This window comes from Amblyomma mixtum, chromosome 10 (genome assembly GCF_055824585.1).
Source record: "Amblyomma mixtum isolate Tamu chromosome 10, ASM5582458v1, whole genome shotgun sequence".
In the NCBI taxonomy this organism is placed as follows: Eukaryota; Metazoa; Arthropoda; class Arachnida; order Ixodida; family Ixodidae; genus Amblyomma; species Amblyomma mixtum.
Window position 1 is genome coordinate 176,013,569 of NC_143021.1, and position 13,459 is coordinate 176,027,027.

The 13,459-nt window shown below is 43.5% G+C and overlaps 1 protein-coding gene and 2 non-coding genes across 9 annotated transcripts; 1 reads left to right on the top strand and 2 right to left on the bottom strand.

Annotated features, from left to right (window-relative positions):
- Positions 1–2,665: 2,665 nt before the first annotated feature.
- On the bottom strand, positions 2,666–10,764 carry LOC149327813 (uncharacterized). 7 transcript variants are annotated; one of them, XR_016285970.1, is made up of 5 exons: positions 10,129–10,764; positions 9,613–9,760; positions 7,412–7,555; positions 3,879–3,996; positions 2,666–2,991 (listed from the first exon to the last, which is right to left on the bottom strand). XR_016285970.1 is itself a non-coding variant. In XM_089562492.1 (5 exons), exons 1-4 carry the CDS (start codon positions 10,212–10,214, stop codon positions 3,924–3,926), a joined length of 378 nt encoding a protein of 125 aa, XP_089418618.1. In that variant the 5' UTR covers positions 10,215–10,498; the 3' UTR covers positions 2,666–2,991; positions 3,879–3,923. The 7 variants fall into 7 exon arrangements, 4 of the variants coding, with proteins under 4 accessions (XP_089418618.1, XP_089418617.1, XP_089418616.1 ...); XM_089562492.1 differs by having other exon boundaries at positions 9,613–9,687; positions 10,129–10,498; XM_089562491.1 differs by having other exon boundaries at positions 10,129–10,496.
- Positions 9,299–9,401, top strand: LOC149327814 (U6 spliceosomal RNA). Its single transcript, XR_016286618.1, has one exon. It is a non-coding gene; the product is annotated as a U6 spliceosomal RNA (small nuclear RNA).
- Positions 10,665–10,767, bottom strand: LOC149327815 (U6 spliceosomal RNA). Its single transcript, XR_016286610.1, has one exon. It is a non-coding gene; the product is annotated as a U6 spliceosomal RNA (small nuclear RNA).
- Positions 10,768–13,459: the final 2,692 nt, after the last annotated feature.

Genomic DNA, 13,459 nt, shown 5'->3' on the forward strand with positions numbered 1-13,459 from the left:
TGCATGAACCAAAATGTTATTTTACATATAGTGTGATGCATGTAAATGAGGCACATATAGAGAATTGCATGTCATTTTTCTTTTTTTGCAGGTGCAACAATTTTTGTTGGCAATACAGTGCTTGTGGCAGTTTTTGAAAAGATATATTTACTGTGAAGCAGCTTAATCTGTGTGCACCCTATAGTATCTCATAGGTGTGTAATGTTAGAAGCAGCCCTATTTCTTTTTACACTGATGGCATGATTATGTAATGACATGCGCATGATTAGCAATGCCAGTACATATACAGGTTGGCACAGAAAGCAAGGAAAGGCTATACCCCGTTTCATACATAGCAGGCAACACTGCAAAACTGCAAAAGCTAGTGAGACTGCTCGCACAGGCTAAGTCCGCGCACAAAAAGTAGTTCGCCATACAACCAAAGCAAACACAAGCATATTTCATTGTGACAAATCTTACAGCCGCGACTGGAACCTACCTGGACTTCTCTTTACCTCATGCCACATTTTCGTAATGAGACTCGTCGAGACTTCAAAAAAAAAAGTACACGTGTCGGTATGATACGCAGTTGGTAGGGCGAATCGCTCCTACTCGATCCGCGCCCAAAATGAGCGCCTGAAAGCTTCGGCTGTGATTTTCAATGCTACCATATCGTTTTATACCACTCTTTATTTTCGTCCAAACAGTGATCGGAGTTTCAAAAAGAACGAATGATATGTGGCGGAGTAATATGGTTTCCCGGATGCACTACTTCAGCAACCTCCGCAGCATTGCCTGCTATGTATGAAACGGAGTATAATAGTTTCACACCTTTCCCTTGAAAAATCCGAGTCAAACGATAGCTGTAATGTGCATTTATGTGCACTGGACATGGTTGATGGTGATGAGGATGCTTCAACATAGTTCAACAGATGCTCCGACGCGAAAGATATGTTCCCAGTCTGTTCTACTTGAGGGGGGACACTGGTCTTTGAGACCAAAAAATGACCAAAAAATCGATTTTCAAAAAATGAGATTTGTGGAATCTCCAGCTATTATTTTCCAACCGTACCAATTTTTTCCCTTAAGAAACCAGCATTTTGACCATAATATTAAATTCAGATCATCGTGTGGGCTGAATTTATGCTGGAGCAGACAATTTAATGGCATGAAAATTTTGGACATCTGGCTGTCTTAGTATGTCGATATCTCAACATTTAGGACAGATAGACATGTCATATTGTTTGCTAAGGGAAGCTGAAGGCACAGTGTGTGCAATAATCGAAGCAGATTTGTTCAATCACACTTCAAAAATTTATAATTTCGCAAAGTTTATCAATGTATTACATTCACACCTTGAACGTTGATATTCCAAGTGCTATACAATTACTAATGAGGGTAATAAGTAAAAATGGTTTTGATTATTGCACTCTTTAATCACCATACTATGTAGCCATGGATTAAAAATGATTTTTTATTGAGCAGTTTTTTTGCACCGAGGTACTAATGAATGGCTAAATAAAATTAATTATCTTGGGAACTGACTAATTTATGTGAAACGTAATTTCGTTGCTGAAATCAGTATAAAAAACTGAGCAAGATGGTACAGTTTCATTAGGATTGGACTAAAAGTAAGGAAAATAGGTCTAAGACCAGTGTCCCCCCTTGAGCTTGACAGTACACAGAGCAGCTAGGTGTAAAGACAGATCCAAAAACAAACATACTGCAACTGCATGTATTTGGGCACAACTTGCTGCTCCATTCACTTGCTCTAAGTGAGACAATAGACTATGCTGACAATAGTTCGGCAGTAAAAGACTAATCTCAAGTATAGCATATCTTTCCCTGTGTCAATAAGCAAAAATGGATTCAGTGATCATCTGCAAGCGAAGGCTGGTCTCTGATCCGCACACAGAATATACAGGCCAACTAGTTTGTCCTAGAGCCTTTTCAATCACTCCAGCCAATATCCGCAGTGTCATTGCAGCTTTACCATTCTATTGAAGCCAAGTGCAAGCATAGCCTTTAGGCCACAACCAGACACAGCTCGGTGCATGACAGCCAACCAAGCTGGCAAACAGATCACAAGACACAAAGGAGCCAGACCCTGGTGGTTTGGAACACTCTTTTTGGAAAGCCTTTAGTTTATACTTCTACAACACTTATATAAAAACAGGCAGTTTTTGCTGTGGGTGCACATAAGTCGTCACTTTACCCGACTGCCAATGTACAGCACGTTTAAGAAGATATCACAGGTCACTGGTCACAAAGTAAAATTTAACATCACAGTTTGTGACCATAGATGACAGCATCACAAGGACTAAGTGCTGAGCACTCTCTGCCCTCGTCAGCCATTGAAGAATGGGGAAGAAAAAAGATTACACAAACTCCAAGTCGCCTAGACAAAAAAAAAGTCCGTCCAAGTGCCTTGTATGCAATTCTGAACTGTTCACAAAGCAAACTTGAAAACTTCTGCAGGCAGACATGCTGAAGAAAAATATACATCTGGCAACCATTTCATTACACAGCCACTTGGCAGCTGCTCGAAAAATGTGGCCTGTCTGTGCAACTAAAGAGATTGTCTACCACTTTAAATATAGGAGGTATTGCACATAGCTCACACACCAGGCTTCAGCTTGTGTCTCGGTCATTTTCACGAACCCTGAAGAGAAAGGCCTTCACTTCATCAAGATTAAAAGCACCTCCTTTAATTGGGCAAGCATCACACAGATGCAAAGACCAACTAGCAATAAAAACAGTGCCCTACCTTGGGCAAAAAGAAAAAAAAACAAAGACCCGAGGCAAGCACAATCATCGCTCCATGGCAGCAATACACAACCTAAGCTGGTCCATGAGCTGCTCCAGCTGGGAGGCGTTCCTCCGGAGGACGGTGGAACCCCGGACTGCATGCTCCATCGCAATCACAGACTCACTCAGACGAGCGCACATGGTGTTCAGTGACCGCAGTGCTTCCGTGTGGCGATCGCACGCAGCCTCCAAGGCAGCTATGCGCTGGGCAGAGCAATGGAAAGAAAAAAAAAGATTAATTACGAACTGCTCTGCCACACAGGATCACAGCAGCAGCTGGTGCCGAAATGAAGACTGTGCATCTTGTGGTCAACATAGCTTTAGTGTATGATCACCTCATCTTCGCTGAGAGAGTAGCCATGGGCTGATTTACGGGCATGGCTTTTGGGAGGAGAGCCCACTCGGCACAGTATACACCTCAAGCTTTTATTTCTGGAAGAAAGTTACGTCAGTGTGCTTGTTCCATAAAAAATTGAATGCTCACAATGAGAAACAGTCAATTATTGGGAGGGGCAAGGTGCAAGACACGGTGCGCAATATGCAACAAGATGGCTCAAGAAACACACACTAGCAAAAACCCGAGTGGGATCATCCCTTCCACGTTCCCTCATGACAGCTGGAAACAAAGCACCGGCTTTGTAATGCCATACCAAAAGTAGTGGTCATGAGAACACATAGCCCACTTAGCCCTCGTGTGTTAGTTTCATCAAGCTGCAAACCCTAGGATAGGCGGAAATGCTGCCTCAAACCGAAGGCGCAAAAATGAAACCACGCCAATTGCCACTCTGCACGTGTGCACTTCTGTCTGCTCTCCCTCAAGCTGCACGGATTGAACATAAACCATAACTGTAATGTCCATGTGCATTTCGTGTTGGTGACAGGTGCAAGAAAGAGATGGCGACAGCTGAAAACGCATGCTTGGCGCTTCACAAGCACACTTGGCACCTCACGGAAGCAGGCTGCACCCGCGTTAGCCATATGAGTATTTCTAACCAGTTTTATATACGACCGGCAAACTCTTGCGCACTCCCCAGAGGGCGCCACATTTTGTGAAAAAAAAAAAAAGGCAAATAGTAAGACTTGATACTCACTCCTTGTCAGACGAAGAACTGCTGTACTCCAACAATATCAGGTCATCAACATCGCATGCGCGCAGCTTCTTCTGCTCTCCAGACGACATGACTGACTTCTGTCGATTTTTCCGATGAGCTATGAAAACAAAAGTGACTCAGTTACACCATGGAGTTAGCCATGAGGGGCCATGGCTGCACAGTACGATAAATTTTGCTTCATGATTAACATCAGACATATTTAACAATAAACATAAAAAACAAGCAATAAACAATAAGAGGATGGGCCGTAGGGCACTGGCTTTTTTACAGGCGTCCAGGGTACCCCTGCACCCTGCTGGCCAAGGGGTAAGCAAGAAATGTGAGAGGGGGGGTATAAAGGCATGGCAAAAGAAAGGGAAACAATCTCTAAATGTTGGGTTCATAAACACGCAAGGAGGGAAGAAGCAGAATTAAACAGGAGGAAATTGAAGAACAACTAAAAATTGAAAATTCCATGGCATATAAGGTTGACAAAATTTACCTGAGAGACATGGAAGACCGCTCACACATTGCAGGTTACACTTGGATAGGGTGTAACAGAAAAGGAAAAGACCATAAAGGAGAGGGGGGGGCTTAGGGGTATTAGTAAAGGGGACAAGACTGGGAAAGAGAGAGAGAACTGCAGGGAGCATCTATTGCTCCAGGGCATTTGAGAGGAGAATACAGGGCATTTCGTGTGTATGTTTAAAGACATCAGGAGTTAGGCTTGAATCGAGTATTAATTATTTTGGGTGATATGAATGCTCATATGGAATACTTTGACGGAGCTACAGATGTGGCAGGGAAGATGTTAAGAGAATTTTTAGAGGCCAGTGATCTAGTAATGGTTAAAACAGAAATAATATATGAGGGGAAAATAACATAGGAAAGAAATAACTCTCTCTCAACAATTCACTATTACCCAATGTCCCATAAACTGTATGACAGGTTAGGAAGCATGGAAATTGATGAAGGTACGAAAACCATAGGGACTGATCAAGAAGAATTTGAAATTACATTTCATTTTACATTTGGTACTGCAAAATCAGCAGTAGAAACTCAAGGGAAGCAAGGTAGAAATGACATCACCAAAGCACAGCTGCAGGAATTAAGTGTAGAAACATATTGAAGACATAGTATTCAAGCAGCCAAATAGGGTGTAGACATTTGATGACCTAGTGGGGATTTTTCAGAGGCAGCTAAAGAAAGCCATATAAAAAAGGGAAGAAGGAAGTTAAGGAATGGCACAATGCAAAGAAGCATCTAGGGAACACAGATTAGCAAAGAAAAGCAGGGCCACACCAGGTGAAGTGGATTCAAAATGGAGTGAGTACCTTGAGAGCAAAGGGAGGCATCAATATTAATTCAAGCCAAAATAGGAAAATCAGGGGTCCAGTGGACAATGGAGATAAATAAAAAAGGTAGAAATGCTGCAAATAAGTTTTTTGCAGCACATAGGGTTACAGGGGAAGAGAACAGAGGGGATCCAACACTCATAGACAGCACAGGAGGGGAAAAGAGTAGAGGGAAAGGAAGCACAGGAATATACCAAACAATCGAGGCAGCATTTGCAGAGCCCCAGGTGAACAAAATAGAGAAGAGCAATGACGGCAACAGGACATGGGAGGAAGAGCTCAGGGAGACGACTGCAAGGGAATGGGACAGAATAAAAGAAAAGGTTCCCATTGGAACAGCAGCAGGACCAGATGGTATACCTACGAGGTTAATCAACATACTAAGCCAAAAAAAGCAAATTGCAAGACAGACCACTGAAAGGATAATAGACACTAATACGCAAAGATAAGGGAAACAAGGACAACATTAAATCCTATTGACCAATTATGGTTATATCAGTTATATACAGGCTAGCAACTACTGCAGATAGTAAAAATGGGAATGGAAGAATGGGCAGAATATGAGGAGGTCTTAGGAGAGCTGCAGAATGGTTTCCGAAAGGACAGAAGGTTGGAGGACAATCTTTCGATACAACTAAGTGTGAAGATATAGCAGAGACAAAGCTGAGGCCTCTACGGATAGCATTGTTAGATATTAAGGGAGCAATAGGAAAAAGCTTTGGGACTAATTAAAGGGATATGGTTTAGATGGAAATGTGGTTGTTTCTAAGTGTATATACACATAATGAGGTTGTGTTAACATGGAAGGCAGAAACTGCGAAACCAGCTAAAGTTAAAGGTGGGCTGTCCACTATCACCCTCACATTTCGTGATAAGACGCGAGTCAAATGGAAAAGAGGCTAGAAGAGAGTAAGGTAGCAGTCGATGAGAGTTATATGCAGGGAGGCCGGAAAGTTAATCAACTGCTTGCCGGACTGATGTATGCAGACAACGTACTGCTAGCAGAGAAGTGGGATAGGTTGCAGGAACTAGTTATGATCTGTGGAGGGCAGAGTGAAAAGTAAGGACTACATTTCAGTGGAGAAAAGTCTGGGATAATGGTATATAATGATGAGAGGGAATACCCAATAGAAATAAAAGACATTAAGAGCGACCATGTGAAAAACTAAGTATCTAGGCATATGACTAAATGAAAGGAAAAAATACTGGAAGAGCACAAAAGGATGATGAAGGTCAAAAGGAAAAGGAATTCAGACATTATGAAGCATAGAACACTATGGAACTATAATTGGTATGAGGCTGTTAGAGGCCTGTATGGCAAGGAATTATGGCACCAGGCCTCACATACTCATGAAATTACATCTATCCATTGTGGTTACGTCCGGCGCCATTTCAGGCACCCATACACGGAGGAAGAAAAAAAACAACTGACACGACCGCACCGGTAATAATGCCGGTCATGGGCGCACACAACAGTCAAAATGAGCAACATGCATGGCGACGCCCAAGCAGCCCTTATCAGGGGAAGGGACGGGTGGGATAACGATCGATACGGCGCTCGAACATGAGATGTCTATCAGAATGATTGAGCAACACATTTTGACTGTTCAGCCGCCTTGCCTTGACCATCAGCCAAGATTCAAGCAACAAAAACTAGTCGACAAAAAGGGATCCCATACGGTTGCATGAGAACTCATGCAAAAATAGCCTAAGTTGCTTCGGGACGTTAAACCCCAATAAACCAATAAACCATCATGCAAAAATTAAAAAAAAGAAACACAAGACAATGCATGCGTGGATGAAAGGCACGTTTTCCAAAACAAAGAATTCATGCAGACAGCTCGTTAAAATCTGCACCAAGCAAAGGTGCAGCAAGTTAGAGCTCATGTGTGTCAAGTCTCTTTCTTCGTCCTCGCTTGTTCGCGAGCTTCAAGTTTTTGGAATGGCCTGCACCAAGACTGCACGCTCTTTCTTCTGCGCTCTTTGTTAACTGTGACCGGGCTGCACCCGTGCAAACGCGTTTTCCAAATTAAAACGACCCTTCGAATGAAGTTAATACTGATTAATTCTGCCCGTACATATATCTGTCTCCCGTCTTCTTTTGAGCGGAGCTTTGAAAACCGTGCATACACACCAAAAAGACCAGCATCAAATGCTCGACAATAAAAGGTCCATCACCTTTTTGATGGCGACTGTCCTGCAAAGTGACTGCTGGCGAAAAGCTGGATAGCCGACTTGCAACAGTAGTGTCGAAAAAAGACGGGCGCAGTGACGTAGGACCAGCACTTGGCGTTGTTCTTCGTCTTGGTATGCGTAGGGACCCTAGTATGCGGGAAGGAAAGAAACGACCGGATGAGCACAGTTCAGCAAACCAAGCGGTGAACATCCAGCAACGCCAATCAAATCGCAGCGGGAGAGAATTTTTTTTCAAGGCCCACTCATGTGGCCGTGGAGTGACGTCACTCTGACATCACTTACACGTAGCCATCCCTAGCATAATAACCCAGGTGCCGGCCTTCCCTTATCCCGAAGACTTTCCGCTCTTTCCCCCCCGTTTTCTTTGCACTTTTTTACCATTTTGATTTCGGTGCTTGAGATTTATACATTCTCTTTCGAAAAATTCGCGTAAGTCACGGGAAAGTGGAATTTAGGTGTTCTTTATCTGTTGAATAAAACCAGATTAATTCTTTCATGCTCTGGTGGCCTTAGACACGTTTATGTGCATGATTTAACAAATCCTAAGAGGCCGGAGGAACGTTATTTTCTTTTCTTTTACAAGTTAGTACAACTTGTCTCTTCACATGCTAGCGGTTGTCTGAAATCGTAGTGGGCACAAACTTTAGCATCCAAATAAATCGATTTTCTATGGTCGAGACAGCCGAATAGGGGACAATTTTTATCAGCACTCGTGTCAATTATAATTTCCTAGTTTCGACTTGTCGTCGCGCTGCTGCTAATTGCAAACAGCGAAAACGATACATTTTAGTCAGAATAATGGCGGTACGAAGCAGTTTAATTACACCTAGCGTAACAACCGAGATAGCACCGAACATTAAAATAATGTCATAAAATTGTTACGTGAGTCGCAGCAATGTTGCATATGCTGCAATTGAACGTTATTGTAATGCTAAAAATTAACAAATACCGTTATACGCGTTATATGCTGTATTTTAGGAATTGGGGTGGCCATTTTGTCCGGTGTTGTTGCCTGCCACCCAGAAAACAAGAACTTGGCTAAAAGCAGTTTCAAAAATGTTCGGTATAATGCGCAGGCACTGAATGCTTCAATATCTGCACCGTCGCAAGAATTTGGCAGCATTCGCTAAGCCGCTGAACCGGGAGATGTTGAAACTATGAGCTATTAAATATAGACGAACAATACGTGTGAGTGCCGATCTGTGAGCAAAACCTGCTACATTAACCGCACGGCAGATCGGCACCCGGTTATCGACTCATCTGGCGAGGCTGACACTTATATTTAGGTTGAAAGGCAGTTTTAATTCCGACGGGGTAGAGCTGTACCCTTGTTTTGACCCAATTGGCTAAACGACAACCCCAGTTGTCATGATTTAGTGAGCGTTAAAATGCACCGCTTGCTCGACTTGTTTAAAGCTCGCCGCGGTCTGCAAGGTTTCCCCGTAATGACACGGTTTTTTTATCTTACTAATAAAAACAGTATGACCAACGAAGCACAGAAATGAGATGATTCCCTTCTGTCGGCAGAACACCGTGACATCTGTTTTTAAATTTACGCGGGCAGTATATGAGTCGCAACGATGTCCGCGAGATGGCGGCAGAAAAGCAATGCATTGTGGTGAAGCCATTAAGAAGCTTTCTTCTCTGTTTGAAACATTCAAAACATAAATAAAGCAAAGATATTGAGTGTAATCGAAAAAATTCATGAACAATTCGATGTGCACGAAGCCATAATTGTCAAATATTTTGTACTGAATGCTAGATTTTGAGGCGTTATTTTCAAATTTCAAAATATTCACCAAAGCCAACTGTTACAGGTTGGTCTCTACTTATGGTCGCTATATATACCCGAAGGAAAGACACCGGGTTGTACTTCCAAAGTACATATACTAAAATTGGAACGATACAGAGAAGATTAGCATGGCCCCTGCGCAAGGATGACACGCAAAATCGTGAAGCGTTCCACATTTTTTTTTTTCTTTACCATCCCTTGGCACCACGATTAAATCGCACATTTCGAATGTCTTGCCCCATGTGCTCGAATCTGAGATAGAGAATAAACTTTATTATAGAGTTTCTGAGGATTAAGGCTCCCTTCTGGCGCTGGCGGGCTAGTGTCGCTTGGTGGCCTTGATTTTTTTATTGATTTTTAGGGCACGGTGGCATTTCAGGGATGCGGTCACCTAATCCGTTCCTCTTCATTCCGCAGTTGTGGATCGGTGTGCTGTTGGCCACCGCCAGCTGCTTCGCCGGGCCGCCTGTGCATGAAAAGCAGTTCGTCATCCAGAACATCACCGCCTTTCACGTAGATCCTGTGCTTCATCCGACGCCCTGGAATTTCATGATAAGACAGTCAGCGGCTACACGCACCGACACAGCGCTGTGTCGTCCATTTTCTTGTCTTTTGTGCTCGTCTTCGTTCGCGCTGTTTATTCAAGATGCTTAACCAACTAGCCCGCCAAAACGTGTTAACGCAACCGTTTTTCTTTTATCTCTTTGATGTCTGCAGCTATATCTTCCAGTTGTTTTGAAAGTTGTGCATTATTGGGACCCGGATTTGTCTCAATATCACCATCCAGCACTAACAATTCTTTCAAGCACAGAGCAACTCGATAGAAGAACCAACATATCCGTGGGCACGGCAGCAGAAATAGAAAGGGATCACTAGAACGAATACATTTTGCGTAGCGTTTCCTCACCTGCGGAATGAAGAGGAACGGATTAGGTGACCGCATCCCTGGAATGCCACCGTGCCCAGTGGGCGCGCCGGTCCCGAGTGGGTCATTTATAGGCTGGTGATGTGGTGGCGCTGTTCCTGGGTCATGCACGCTGTCATCGGTGCGTGTAGCCGCTGACTGTCTTATCATGAAATTCCAGGGCGTCGGATGAAGCACAGGATCTACGTGAAAGGCGGTGATGTTCTGGATGACGAACTGCTTTTCATGCACAGGCGGCCCGGCGAAGCAGCTGGCGGTGGCCAACAGCACACCGATCCACAACTGCGGAATGAAGAGGAACGGATTAGGTGACCGCATCCCTGAAATGCCACCGTGCCCTAAAAATCAATAAAAAAATCAAGGCCACCAAGCGACACTAGCCCGCCTGCGCCAGAAGGGAGCCTTAATCCTCAGAAACTCTATAATAAAGTTTATTCTCTATCTCAGATTCGAGCACATGGGGCAAGACATTCGAAATTTGCGATTTAATCGTGGTGCCAAGGGATGGTAAAGAAAAAAAAAATGTGGAACGCTTCACGATTTTGCGTGTCATCCTTGCGCAGGGGCCATGCTAATCTTCTCTGTATCGTTCCAATTTTAGTATATGTACTTTGGAAGTACAACCCGGTGTTTTTCCTTCGGGTATATATAGCGACCATAAGTAGAGACCAACCTGTAACAGTTGGCTTTGGTGAATATTTTGAAATTTGAAAATAACGCCTCAAAATCTAGCATTCAGTACAAAATATTTGACAATTATGGCTTCGTGCACATCGAATTGTTCATGAATTTTTTCGATTACACTCAATATCTTTGCTTTATTTATGTTTTGAATGTTTCAAACAGAGAAGAAAGCTTCTTAATGGCTTCACCACAATGCGTTGCTTTTCTGCCGCCATCTCGCGGACATCGTTGCGACTCATATACTGCCCGCGTAAATTTAAAAAACAGATGTCACGGTGTTCTGCCGACAGAAGGGAATCGTCTCATTTCTGTGCTTCGTTGGTCATACTGTTTTTATTAGTAAGATAAAAAAACCGTGTCATTACGGGGAAACCTTGCAGACCGCGGCGAGCTTTAAACAAGTCGAGCAAGCGGTGCATATTTCAACGCTCACTAAATTATGACAAGTTTCTTAACCGGTTTGGGGATCATTACGACCTCTGCGTGCTTCCACTCTTCAGGAACCGTTCCTGCGGCCCAGTGCCCGTTGAGGAAGGTGGTCAGTTGGTCGACCGCCTCGTCGCAGAGGTTGCGAATGAGTGCGTTCTGGATCTTGACTGCTCCCGCCGCAGTGTTGCGCGTGCATGCCTTTATGGCAGCGAACACTTCTTCCCTGGTGATCGGCCTGTCTAGGTGGGTGTTCGGTTTCCCCACGTATGGTTTGTGTCTCGGTCTCTCGCCTCGCTGGTTCTTAGACTACTTGCTATAGGGTCTTCGTCACCGGCGCTATCAACGTGCCAATTAAGCGGCTCTACAATGCATTTAACTATTCGCAAGCCAAATTAATTGCCGATTTTCTCCGCAACTATGTGTTCGTTGCTGAACTAAAATGAATCATGCCTCGCTTTCACGTGCTCCACTGTATCCATCGTTTGAAGGAATGTAGACAAATTATATTATGTATTATGTATGTAGCATTCCCCAATTTTTGGTGTTACCTTTCTACCATTGTGTTCTTGTACGGCGAGCGGACTGGAAGTGTATCCATGAAGAAAATTGTGTATATAGAAAACTGGCGCTGGCTTGAATTGTGCACTTATGTCGTATTTACTGCACTGTGTTTGTGTTGTATATATATAAAAAAAGTCATTGAATTCCCACCCTGTATCGGCCCAAAAAGGGCTAACAGTATCAATAAATAAATAAATAAATAAATAAATATGTAGCTTGCTATACGATATTTAACTCGAAAAAACTAAATATTCAAATCTTTCACAAAAGAGAAATTTAATTGCCGGTAGTGAATAGTAGGACCTGCGTGACAACAAGGCATAAAAATGGACCCTCTGACGAAAGTTTTCAATCGAACCTTACAAGTGGGAAGCGAATGTATGCTCTTTTCGGGGCAAGCGGTTGAGGTTGTACCAGAGAGAGAGAAAAGTTTTAATTAGCGTAGATTAATTCGCAAGAGCCGGATGGTCGGGACCCCCAGTCCAGGGCTCCGCTGGCGGCAGCTGACTTGCGGACTAGCTGGATGATAGAGGCTTGCTGGTCCAGGTTGTCAGGGCCTCCTCCCACTGCTCGTGTTGCGTATCGATCGGTGTGTCGGGTGTGGCACTATAAACTTTCTGTCCGATCTGTCCTGGTATTCCCAAGACGTATCGTAGAGCGTGGTGCTTGCTCCGCACCAAGGACACTAACTTGGGTATTGTGTGGGTCGGATCTTCTCTAAAATGTGAAGACATGGATGTGTGTTTGTTTTTATTCTCCTCCGGTCAATAGCATGCGAGGAGGACAGTTGCTTGTGTGGCAATGAGAAATGTCTTCTTTCTAGCCTAAGGTGTTCTAACCTGTTACCATACGGTCCTAGGAAGGGGTGGGGTAGGGATGGGGATCCACCCATTTTTTGAGATCTTCGTGACCAGGTGTCTGCTGTTCTGTGTGAGTGTGAATGTGCACTTAATAGCGTGCTAGCCTTTCCGTGCCCAAATGAGTAGGGCAAGCCATTTCTTTTTGCATGTTTGCACGGAAAGGGTAGGTACGTTCTCTTCGCCTGGCTTAGGGTGCCTTTCTAGGTCAGGCTGTTATAGGAACAGCTTTTTCATAACGCACATGCATAAGTATTAGAATCAGATTAGAGTCAGAAGGGTCCGGACTTCATTTTACTACTTTTTACTAGCCTTTTACTATCCTCGTCAAGGACTAGTTAGTAAAAAAGTAGCAATACCTTTTTACTAACTACGGTCGCCAGTTAGTACCTAGTTATTAACCGCTCCTCAAAAATATAACACAGTGTCGAGCGAATAAATTGGTTTTGTAATTAAATATTTCTGCAGTGGCGTGCGGTTAGGTAGACTATAAGCTGTTTCTACAATTTCAATTTCATAATTAACGCTGGTATTCTAATCTCAACTTCATAATTAACGCTATCTTAGCTCAACGGATGAGAGCCACTAGCCCTTGACTGAGAGTCTGATTTACGGAGTATATAAAACCAACAAAGAACTATGCGCAGTGTGCATATGTGACCTTTTGTTTTGCGCTTCTCTTGTAGTCTGACCCATTGTGTGAACCCGGTAAGGTTGTTTGATGCCATCATCTCGCTTAATTTGTAAATGTAAGGCCCAATAAGCCTTAACGTAAGTGCGAT